Source organism: Crocuta crocuta, unplaced genomic scaffold (assembly GCF_008692635.1).
Source record: "Crocuta crocuta isolate KB4526 unplaced genomic scaffold, BGI_CrCroc_1.0 scaffold132, whole genome shotgun sequence".
Taxonomy (NCBI): domain Eukaryota; kingdom Metazoa; phylum Chordata; class Mammalia; order Carnivora; family Hyaenidae; genus Crocuta; species Crocuta crocuta.
In genome coordinates, this window is record NW_027528611.1 from 200,211 (window position 1) to 212,920 (window position 12,710).

Sequence of the window (12,710 nt, forward strand, 5' to 3'; positions counted from 1 at the left end):
TGAATGAGTCTTGGCATCAAGATGTCTAGTGCCAGTGGTCTAGAATAGACACATGATGGCTCTGCCCAGGTCATTCCTTAGATATCATCTATTGTGCTGGAAGACTCCAAAGATATCATTATCTCTTTGTCCCTTAGGAGGAGGACATATGCTCTCTGCATTACAAGGCATGTGTAAGGTAGGTTGCAGGTACAGATCCTAGCAAGAATAGAAGCCAGAAAAGAAACAAAGAGGGGAAAAACAGTTTTTTCTCTCATGGGGTCCCTTGGGTTTCCCTGTCTCAGTAACTGTAATTCTTCGTTTTCTGTTCCCTGTCACCACTCTTTTTTACCATCTGGTTCCAGAGGTCAGAACGTGGTGATGGTAGTGCTTAGGCAAAGCCCTGTGAGTGCAGTGGTTCACATCCCAGTTGGAGAGCACATGAACATCCTTTCTGGCCCTGCCTCCCGGGCCCAGCTTTGTGCCTTGGTTCTATAAAGCCCAGGGAACAGCACATGAAGACAGCCAATAACCACTTCCGGATGGAGCCTTCCTGGTGTGGTCATTTCCTGCACACTTTCAAAAAACATATCTTTTTAATTTTCTATAAACTGGTCCGGAGAAGAGAAAAGGGGTGAAACTATCTTCCCTCCTCCATCTCCACTCATTCTGAGACCTTAGTGCCAAAACCAGACAAGGACAGTATGAGAAAGGAAATTTGCAGGCTGTCTATGTCTCATGAATATAGTTGCAAAAACTCCTAAACAAAATTGTAGCAACCCAAAGTTTAGAGTTATTTTTTTTTAATTACCCATGACCAGGAAAGTCTCATTTTAGAAAACCTAAAGACGTCATCCATCATGCCAGCAGACTGAGGACAATTTAATAAGCATCTCAATAAATATTTGCAGAAAAAATTTTTTTCAGAACCCATTCATAACTTTAAAAAATATCTCCTACTACTAAAACTAGGAATAGAACTTCCTTAATCTGTCAAAGATGTATCTAAAACCTATGAATGCATCAGATAAAATGGGGAAATGTTAGAATCATCCTCTTCCAAAAGAAGATCAAAACCAGAAGTCATCTATCATCTTGATTATCTGAGAATGTACGGCATTCCTCGCCAAAGCAAAACAGCAAGAAAATGAAATTAACAGGAGCCGAGTGAAAGGCAGGGACCAGAGTACATGAAACAGCAATAGGAGTCTGATGTAGGCAGCCATGGGTAAAATGAGGAACAAATTATATCCTAAATGAGCACTAAATATAAAGGGAAGTTGATAATTTCAGTGAGGCTCCTTTGATGTTCTCATGCTACTCTGCAAGTGTCCTTTCAAAGTTAACGTGTTTTGTGAATGAAAAAAGTAAACAAAAATGGCCAGACAATGAACCTTTACTTTATGAAAATAAGAATATTTATACAAACCTGAATTTTTTTTAATACGAGTGGTGTTTCCTGATCCCATACATGGACAGTTCCTCCATCAGTAATATATGCTTTACATGCTGTCACCATTTGATTTGTTACCTAAAATAAATACAAGTCCAAAATAACTACAAGTAGAGAGAGAAATAAAATTTAAGATTTTTAAATACAACCATAAAAATATGATGAATAGTAAATTTATAAGATGAATCACAATATAAAAAATAAAGAAATACACATTCTAGTCCAAACCAAGGGAAATTCAAATTTTTGACTGCATTTGAGTCAATGTCACCAGGGCCATAAATTTCAGAGTCAACTTTATTTTCCTTTTGTTTATTTTTCCTCTAATTAAGATCCAAGTGTGATTCTTTGCCATTCTTCAACATGCAAACTAAATTTAAAGTTAAAGTTAATCCTCCAAAATAGTGGGAGAAAAAACACAGTTACTTAAATGGTCAGGGGGTTAGACTGAGATGTCAGGCTGAACCAAAGACATTTTGGAGAATTCAAAATATGGAAAGCACATGATATCAAATTTTCAGCAAGTGGGGAGGGGGGGGGAAGACTAGAGAAAACCAGAACCCAGTTCTGGAGAAGGTTACCACGAAGGTGGAACATTTATGGGAAATCTTCGAGATGGGAGATAATGAAAGGTGACCCATGTTTGCGTGCTGCACACTGAAATTGGAGCAATTGTATAGTAGGTAACAATGACATATGCTGACAGGACAAAGCCATGAGTGTGGACTACACCCCAAGTAGCTTCTGCACCCCAGGAGGACATGTCAGAGAAAAAGCTCTTGACTCCCCCCCACCAACACACACACAGAGGAGACGGACTATACAAGAAACAGAACAGGAAGGCAAATTGGAAGTCAAAGACAAAGATGGGCAGACAACTAAGAATCACCAAACAATTAAAGAAAATAATCATGGTAATAGAGAGATTAAAGTCAATAAAGAGGAAATATAAAAAAATATATATGTAATATATTTAAAAATATCTTTTATAAACTAAATTAGTTGAGGAGAAAGATATGAGAGTATTGGATCATGAAAAGAAAACAACTAGAGCACTTGGAATTTGAAATTTTTATTATGAAAAAAAAATTTTATTGATGAACTGACTGGCATCTGGAACATAAATGAAGAGCACATGAGTGAATTGAAAGGTCAAAGAACAGAAAGTGACAAAAAAAATGAAGAGAAATGGAAGTTAGATTCAAGGGGAGAGGATACATTGAACAGGTAGGTAAGGAATACTCAAAACCAAAAGAAGAAAATTCCTCAGGAATGGAGAAAAAAGTCTTTGGATTGAAATAATCCAGCAAATACAGAACAATATAAATGTAAAAAGAACCACATCACTTTGAAATTTTAGAAGTTCAAGGATAAAGAAAAAAAATCCTAAAATCTTCTTAAAAGAGTAAGATAGGTTACCTACAAAGGAAAAATAATCAGATGACCATCAAATTTCCCATCAACAGTACTGGAATAGGAGACCATATCTTCAAGTTTCCAGGAGAAAATTATGTTGAACTTGGGATCTCAGTCAAACTAACATCTGAGTGGCAAGACAAAATGAATCTACTTTTATACATACAGGAATTCATGAGGTTCACCACACACAGACTCTCTCTCTGAAAGAACCACTTGAGAATACTTTTCAGCCAAAGAAATAATAAATCGAAGATGGAGGAAGATGTGGAAATCACCAAGCAGTGGTGATCAAAGAAACTAACAATGCTTAGATTTTAGTCTGAGTACATATGGATTTATAATGTTAACAAAATATTAGGCAAAATAGTTTTAAAATAGTAACAAAAATATAGAGTGAGAAATCTCAGTGTGGGACATATAACAAGAAAGAGAGAGACAAGTGATGGGGGGAAATCCTAACCTTCTTGCCTTGTCTAGGAAATGAATGATGATTAAATCTATTGATTGCCAAAACAGAGAGATGAAATGTGACTGTTACTTTACATATTTATGTTCTTCTTGAATCACAAAGAAATTCTATTCATGTGTTTCATGGATGATTTTTCAAATTATTTAAGTGATGAACCATATGTCATCAGAGGAAGATTTTACACAAACTATAGGGCCCGTGGGAGAGACTAAAGATGCATTGGTAATAGTAAATACAATTCTTAGGTCCTGAGCAACACTATCTGGACAGAATAAATTAGAAAAGCATCAGCTACATTTAAACAAAAAGTCTGAGGACTTACCTCTAACAAGAAGAAGGTACACTTTCAGTTAAGTACAACTGACCAGTAAACACCTTTCATTTCTTCTCCACTGGAAGTATTAAAATCTGTACCTCTGAGAGGCACCCAAACTTCCCACTTCCCTTCCCTGGCCCAGAGGGAAAGGATTGTTAACTTTATTTACAGGGTTACATGTGTGGTTTCTTTCCTTGGAAACTTACTTTGATAAACAATGAAGTCATTCTCTCTGAGGTATTATAATACCGTGACACACTGTGAATCATTCTGATGGCATTAATCAAATTTTGTATCCCATGTGCCATGGAAACCTAAAATTGGAATATATTAAGGGAAATCCATCATATATTTATAATTCTAATAAATAATATTCTATAATATCCAAAACTCTAAACACGCATAAAATAAGGTTGACATTTTGATCTTAAAGTCAAATTTTACCAAATGTAATGTAGTGCCATAGACTGGATCTTAGAACAGACAAAGGACATCAGTTTTGACAAATGTACCAAGGAAATGCAAGATGTTAACAGGAGAAATTGGGTGAAGAGGATTCTGTACTGTCATTGTAACCTATCTGTACATCTAAACTTAAAAGTTTGTTTAAAAGTAAAATTTTAGAGGTGAAACTGATTTTAAGGCTGAATAGCTCAAGATAATCTATTTACAGATGAAGAAACTTGATATCTTAAAGGGTAAAGTGACTTGCTTATGGCCAGAAAGCTAGTTAAAAACAGACATCAGACTAGAACTTATTTCCACTTAGGCAATTCAATTCACCTTTCAGCAAACCTACTAAATACCAGCAGTTTGGGAAGATACTGGGAGAAATTCAAATATAAGAAAATTTCTGGAGGAGATCACAACAGAGTGGAAGAGATGCATGCAAAACAGTGAAACAAGTGGAAAAGCATCCAGCAAAGGGGAATAAGTACAAGAGAGACATAAACCATTACTAATGTATATTGAATGCTTACTATATGCCAGGCAATAGGCAAAGAGCTTCACATATTACCTTAGTTTATGCTGACTATCATTTAAGGTAGATTGATCATCAGCTATGAAACATCACTGATTATAAGACGGCACCAATTCTTTATATGCTACTGAGAAAGGAAAAAAATGCTTGATATGGGGAGTCTTAACTCTCCCATAAAACTAATTCACCAACAGACTATATGCCTTCTGTAAAAGTAATCATGACATAAACGAGCCATGGAGAAAATGACAGGAACTAAGCTTCCAGGTCCAAATTTTGCTCCTTGGGTAGGGTCAGAGAATAAACTGTCCTGAGGCTTTGTACCACAGGCTGGTTACTTACTCACCATAGTCTGAATTCATACCAATGTTACCAAAAAGTAAAACAAAAAGCACTACCCAAGAAGAAAACTAATAATCTAAGATGGTGTCAGTCACATCCATAATAATTCCTAAGACTGGACTCTCTATAAGATGTGCTCTGAGTACAGAGATGTTAAGTGTGAAAAAGATGTGTCATAGAACCAAAAAAAAGTCTTATGATTATTCCCATTGTGCAGATGAGAAAATAGAGAAGTAGGGAAGTTAAGTACCTTGTCCAAGATCCCACAGCTGCTATATAACCACAGTTAGGTGCCTGAGATTTTGAGACCCTGCTTTTAACTATGACACAAATCAGAATGGAAGAACAGGTCAATGGCTGTTCCACCATCAAGGAGCTTGCCTTTTAATTATTAGGATAATATGTAAAAGATGTTTTTAGTAAGGACAAAATAAATAAAACCAGAAATAACAACTACTGAATAGTTTACTGTATGTCCTAGGTATCAAGTGTAACTATGGCTTAATTAAATCAATTGTATCTGGCTTATGGAAATTAACATCATTATTTTGCAGGTAACCTTGTATGTTAGAATTCATATTATATGTGTTATGTGTATATCAGAAAGAGTCTAATAAAAATAATCCTTGGAGGAGTGCCTTCCACTCTCAATAAAGCAAGTCTACAGAATACCCCTAAATCTAGAGAAGAAGGCTCAGAGAGAGCACCAAATGGGTCCATCAGGAAAATAACCTTCATCTAAATTTTAAACATCATTTATAAGAGAAGCTCCCTGAGCACATAATTCTTACCTATTTTTACTCAGTGTTCAATACTTTATATGTAAAACATACAACAATAGATATACCAATACCAGAAAGTGCAATAGCAAGATAATAAAATGAAACATTAAACATAAAATTCATAAAACTTTTCAAGAAGAAATGGAAGCATGAGTCCTGTATACTTTTCCTGCTCAAACGTGAGTTACAAACTAAACTAAAGCAATTGCTCTTTGCTTTTAATGAGACTAACAAAAAATGAGAATAAAAAGAATAGTGACTGCATCGAAGACAGTGAGTATATGAGGGGAAAGCAATTATATGACAATACTATTAGTACTTCTTCAATATCAAAGATAATGTTTGAAACATTCCTGAATCAGAGAATATAAAAAGCTCAATAACAAAATAATAATAATAATAACAATGTATATCCATGGCTAGAGCAATTGAATAACAATTTTTTAAATTACTAGGATGAAAAGAACACCAGAACTAAAAGATATGAATATTCTATAAATTTAAACAAGTCTTTTAAACCAAGAAGTTGAAATTAGTACACCTAAAAATCTAGAGGTCTTGATAACAATAAAAAGGCTTGTACCTTTCTTCCAAGTTTATTTTTTACAATGAAAAGCTTTAAATAATATAGAAAGTGCAGAGAATAGTATAATGATCAGTTATATCCATCACTACACTTGACAAATGTTAACATTTTGCTATATTTGTTTCATCTATTATTTTTTACGTCAAGATCTACTTGCAGGTAGTCCTGCTAGAATAGACTTTAGGTATATGTATACTTAATATTTGAATCTTCATCTTTTTTTTAAAAAGCATGTAATGTTTTATTTATTTTTGAGAGAAAAATAGAGACAGCATAAGCAGGGGAAGGTCAGAGAGAGAGAGACACACAGAATCTGAAGACAGGCTCCAGGCTCATGAGCTGTCAGCACAGAGCCTGACATGGGGCTTGAACCCACGAACTGTGAGATCATGACCTGAGCTGAAGTTAGATGCTTAACCAACTGAGCCATCCAGGTGCCCCTGAATCTTCAACTCTTGAATAACCCCAAATGCATGTGATATATGATAATTCTGATTTTTCTTAGAAACAGATTTTAATTGCATATGCTATAAAGCTGGGGAATCAAGTCACATATAAGTGAGATCACACAGTATTTGTCTTTCTGTCTGACTTACTTCACTTCACATAATGCCCTCAAGGTCCATCCATGTCACAAATGGCAGGATTTCCTTCTTTCACATAAGTGAATAATNAATACTGTGATGAACATGGGAGGGCAGATACTTTGGAAAGAAACCCAGTAGTGGAATTGCTGGATCATATGGTAATTCTATTTAAGCTTTTGAGGAACCTCCATACTGTTTTCCATAGTGACTGCATCAATTTACATTCTCACTAACAGTAGACAAGGGTTCTTTTTTCTACACATCCTTGTTATCTCATCTTTTTTATGATAGCCATTCTAATAGCTGTAAGGTGATATTACATTGTGGTTTTGATTTGCACTTCCCTGATTAGTGATGTTGCGCTTCTTTTCATGTTTTCACGGGTTATCAGGATGACTTCTTTGGGAAAATGTTTCTTCAGTCCTGCCCATTTTTTTATTGTATTATTTGTGTTTGTATTGAGTTGTATAAATTCTTACATGTTTTGAACATGAATTCTTTATCTGACATATGGTTTGCAATTATTCTCTCCCATTCCATAGTTGCCTTTACATTTTGTTGATTAGTTCTTTTGCTGTGCAGAAGTTTTTTAGTTTGATATCGTTGCACTTATTTTTGGCTTCTGTTGCTTGTATTTTTGATATAATATCCAAAGAATTATCCCTAAAGCCAGTGTCAAGAAGATTTTTCCCTATGTTTTCTTCCAGGAATTTTATGGTTTCAGGTGGTACACTAAAGTCTTTAACTCACTCCAAGTTGATTTTTGTGAGCAATGCAATATAGGGGTCTAATTTCATTCTTTTGCATATGATTATTCAGTTTTCCCAATACCATTTATTGAAGAGACTATCCTTTCCTCATTGAGTATTCTTTTTTTTTTTACAAATAGTTTATTGTCAAATTAGTTTCCACATAACACTCAGTGCTCATCCCCACAAGTGTCCTCCTCCATGCCCATCCCCCCTCTCCCCCACATCCATCAGTCCTCAGTTTTTGTCAGCATTCAAGAGTCTCTCATGGTTTGCCTCTCTCCCTTTCCCCCACCATTTCCGCCCTTCTTCTCCACCTTGTTCCTCCGTCAAGTTCCTCCTAATCCTCCTATACGTGCAAACATATGATATTTGTCCTTCTCTTCCTGACTTATTTCGCTCAGCATAACACCCTCAAGGTCCATCCATGTTGCTACACATGGCCAGATTTCTTTGTTTCTCATTGCCATGTAGTATTCCATGGTATAGATAAATCACATCTTCTTGATCCATTCGTCCGTTGATGGCCACTTAGGCTCTTTCCATGTTTTACCTATTGTGGAGAGTGCTGCTATGAACATTGGGGTACATGTGCTCCTATGCACCTCATTGAGTATTCTTAGCTCCTCTGTCAAAAATTTTTGACCATATATGTGAGGATTCATTTCTCTTGTTTCTGACTGATTGATGTGTCTATTGTTATACTATACTGCTTTGGTTACTATAGCTTTGCAGTATAACTTGAAATCATGAAGTGCAATGTCTCTAGCTTCATTCTTCTTTCTCAGGATTGTTTTGACTAGTAGAGGTCTTTTGTGGTTCCATACAAATTTCAGGATTTTTTTTCCACTATTGAAAGAAAATGTCATCGGAATTTGATAGAGATTGTACTGAATATATAGATGGCTTTGGGTAATGTGGAAATTTTAACAATATTCATTCTTCCATTCCTTGAACATGGGATATCTTCCCATTTCTTTCTGTAGTGCTTTGATGTCAGGGTAATGCTGGTTGGGCATTCTCTCTTGCTCAGTCCTAGATCATTCACCCTAGGGGAAGAAAGTTACCCTCAGGAAAGACTCATGTTGTATGGAACTGGGACCTGCCAGCAACCATGTGACAGAGCTTAGAAGTGGACCCTCCAACTATTAGTCTCCACTTCCAGTGAGACCACATTCCTAGCTAACAGTTTGTCCACAACTTCATGAGGCACCATGAGGCAGAGGCACTCAAACTATGGTATGCCTGGATTCTTCATTTATAGGAACTGTGTTTTATGCAAATCAGTTCTGGGGTAATTTGTTATGCAGCAATGGATTAATTAGTTTAATTCACAAATGAGATTATACTCATGATAATGTCAAATATTTAAATGTAGTTTAGAATAATAAATAAGTTTGTAATTCAGGATAGCTGTATAACAGAAAAATATATTTTTTAAAAATTGTTTTAATGTTTATTTTTAAGAGAGAGAAACATACAAAGTGCAAGCAGGGGAGAGGTGGAGAGAGAGGGAGATGCAGGAGAGGGGCAGGAGAGAGGGAGATACAGAAACGGAAGCAGGCTCCAGGCTCTGAGCTATTAGCACAGAGCCTGATGTGGGGCTCAAACCCACGAACCATGAGATCATGATCTGAGCCAAAGTCAGACGTTTAACTGACTGAGCCACCCAGGCACCCCAGGAAAATATATATTTTAAATAACTTTTCTGCAGTATACACTTCCCAATACACATATATTAAAGTTATTTTTAAATGAGTTATTTTTCAAAGTACTTTAAAAAACATACTTACTAGGTCATAGTTATAGAGAGGTTGACATACTTTTTCTAAAGTATATAAATATCTGACATTATCTTTTGATTCATTTGCTGTATCTGTTATTCTTGCATCCAAATCACGCCAATTCTAAAGGAAAAAATGTATAAGAATTCCATGAAACATCCAAATATATCACTGTATTTAATTTTAATGAAGAAATTCAGGCTATCTTCCCTAATCATACATACACTAAAATAGTTGATAGTGAAATGTGATTGACACATCTCTTTCTTATATTATTTAAGACTTAAAATTATCATAAATATCTTAAATGATTTACCGAAACTAAAGACTCATTCTGTTTGTAATTAACATTTTGTCTATAGGCTTAAACTGGACTTGCTATCTGGAGTGACTTTTCTAGGTTAGTTATTTATGACATTACATTATTTTGGATCTTTGAGAATAGGGCATATAGCTAGACAGATAGATATAGGTATATAGATAAATATAAAGATACGGATAAATTCTTTAAAAGAAAGAATACAGAAACATAAAAGAACCCAGAAAAAATCAAACCAAACTGTGGACTGGTGGACATGAGCTATTTAACAAGAGCACACTTTTGCTTTTGACTTTCTATATAGTTCTTTAGCTCAATGAGACTCTACTGATTCACAATTTCAAAAACAACTTAAAAATAAATAGCAATAGTTCCATAGTAGTATTGTCAAAATCTATATGCAAAATATTGAGAAATAAATCTTCATTTATACTTCCTTTTCCTCTTTGGAAATAATTGTAGAATATGAGAAAGTCTCACTCAAAGATTAACACTTCTAAATACATGGTTCCAGTATACAATGTGAAGAAGTAGTTCAAGAAGGGTAATATTCTAGTTGGTTGTTCTGAAGATATCAAATTTTAAAATAAAAGGCCTTTTACCTTTAACAGTTTGGAGTGTGCAACATTAAGCACATTTATGACAGCCTTACAACTTGGCCCTTTAATCTGTTCAATGATATAATTGAATTTGGCTGACATGCGTTTCCAGTGCTCTAATTCGGTAAGTGGACCTGAATCATCAGCTTCTTTCCTCATCTGCTCACTCTCAATAAGTACCTGCAATCAAAAAAAATTCAAAGAATTTAGGAATGCTATTTTCTTCTTTGGTAAAACCTCATTGTTTATATATTTTCAAAGGAAGCTAAAAATTTTTATAAATAATATTCAACACTAAAGAATATTAAAAACTCTCAGCAAACTGGGGCACTTGGGTGGCTCAGTCAGTTAAGTGTCTGGCTTCCACTCAGGTCATGATCTCACGGTTTGTGAATTCAGGCCCAGAGTCAGGATCTGTGCTGACACCTGCTTCAGATTCTGTCTCCATCTCTCTCTGCCCCTCCCCCACTTGCACTCTGTCTCTCTCTTAAAAATAAACATTTAAAAAAATTTCTTTAACTCTTAGCAAACTAAGAACAAAGGGGAACTCCTTTAACATGATAAATAGTATCTACCAAAAATCTACAACAAATCTCATACTTAACGATGAACTTTTAGAAAATATCACTTTAAAACCAAGTGAAGAAAATTTTGCCACTAACACCACCCACTTCTATTCAACGTGGTAATGGAGGTCTCCAAACAAGAAGAGCAACCAAAAGGCATAAGAATTGGAAATAAAAAAAAAACAATAATGGCAGTGTGCCTGGGTGGTTCAGTCAGTTGAGCATCAGACTCTTGATTTCAGCTAAGGTCATGATCTCATGGCTGTGTGATTGAACTCCACATCTGATTTAGCACTAGGTGTGGAGCCTGTTTAAGATTCTCTCTCCCTCTTTCTGCCTTTCTTGTGTGTTCTCTCTCAAAAAAAATTATCATCATCAAAGATGATATGTTTGGCTACATCTTTAAAATTCAAGAATATCTAAAGACAAACTTTTACAATAAGTAAAAGTGAGCAATTCAGTAAGGTTACTGAATGTATACATAAGTATCAGTAGCATTTCTTTATAGCCATATAGCAATCTGAAAATGTAATTTCTAAAAGAAGATAGTATTTGTTACAACAAATTACAACAATGATATCTAGAGATTAGCAAAAGATGTGCAATATCTTTCTGGATAAAATTAGAAAACTTACTTTCAGCATACAAAAGAAGACCTAAATAAATGGAGAGAAATACCATATTTATGGATGGAAATATTCAACCATATAGAGATGACAATTTTCTCTAAATTAATGTACACATTCAATAAGAACCAATCAAAATCTCAATAGAGTTTTTCATGATACTTGAAAATCTAGTCTTAAAATTAACTTAGAAGAACAATTAACTAGAAAGAATCAATACAATTTAAAAAAGAATACAGAAGGGGACTTGCCATGACAAATACTGATTTAGTAAAAAAAACTACAGAAATGAAAACAGTATTGCATGAGTACAAAACCCAAATAAGTAGACCAGTGGGATAGACAAAGGGATTTAGAAACTTGATATATTGCAAAAGTGATATTAAACGTTTGTTAGGAGGAAACAATGGGCTATTAAATAAACAGCTTATGTTAGGGACAATTGACTAACTATATGGAAAAAGACAAAATTAGATTCCTACTCCACATACACAAATAATCCCGAATGGATTAAAACCCTAAATATTAAAAACAAAATCGCAAAGCTTTTAAAGAAAATAGAGGAGATGAGGGCAAAACTATAAAGTAAAGCATGGAACTAAATATCTTAATTGTCAAGAAAATGGTTACCACTAGAGAGAAGAAAAGGGAGTTAAAACTGGGAAGAAGGATGCATGGGGACTGTAAGGTTCTGGTAATGCTGTTTCTTAACTTGTGCAAAGGTTACATGAGTGTCCATTTTACAATAATTTGTTTCTTTTATTGTATCCATTTCTGTAGATTTAACTATTTAAGGTAAATAAATAACTTAGGAGAATATCTACATAATACTTAAATAGAACAGAGTCTCTTAAATAAAATACAAAAAGAACAAAGTTCCTAGCCACTAGAGGTAGCTAAAATGAATCTGGATTACAATTTCTAACTAATATGTTTACATTAAAATGTAAAACTTTCATATGACTAAAGACACCATGCTAAATGAAAATGTAGGACACAATGGGGACCAACAAAGTGAACATCTGGAAAATATTATTTAACCTCCAGCAAGTTGGTAAGGTATCATTGAACAATCTGAACCAAAAGTAGGTACAGGATGTAAACAGGCAATTCAGCAAAGAGGAAACCTAAATAACCATTGAACACACTTAA

At 34.6% G+C, this 12,710-nt stretch overlaps 1 protein-coding gene across 1 annotated transcript in view; it reads right to left on the reverse strand.

Annotated features, from left to right (window-relative positions):
• DNAH8 (dynein axonemal heavy chain 8) overlaps nucleotides 1-12,710 on the reverse strand; it is a 223,098-nt gene that overhangs the window by 197,688 nt on the left and 12,700 nt on the right. The window contains exons 4-7 of the mRNA XM_077754815.1: nucleotides 10,370-10,546; nucleotides 9,458-9,571; nucleotides 3,843-3,950; nucleotides 1,409-1,510 (exon numbers count right to left, since the gene is read on the reverse strand). Of these exons, the coding sequence (XP_077610941.1) occupies nucleotides 1,409-1,510; nucleotides 3,843-3,950; nucleotides 9,458-9,571; nucleotides 10,370-10,546 (501 nt within the window). The remainder of the gene's footprint in view (nucleotides 1-1,408; nucleotides 1,511-3,842; nucleotides 3,951-9,457; nucleotides 9,572-10,369; nucleotides 10,547-12,710) is intronic.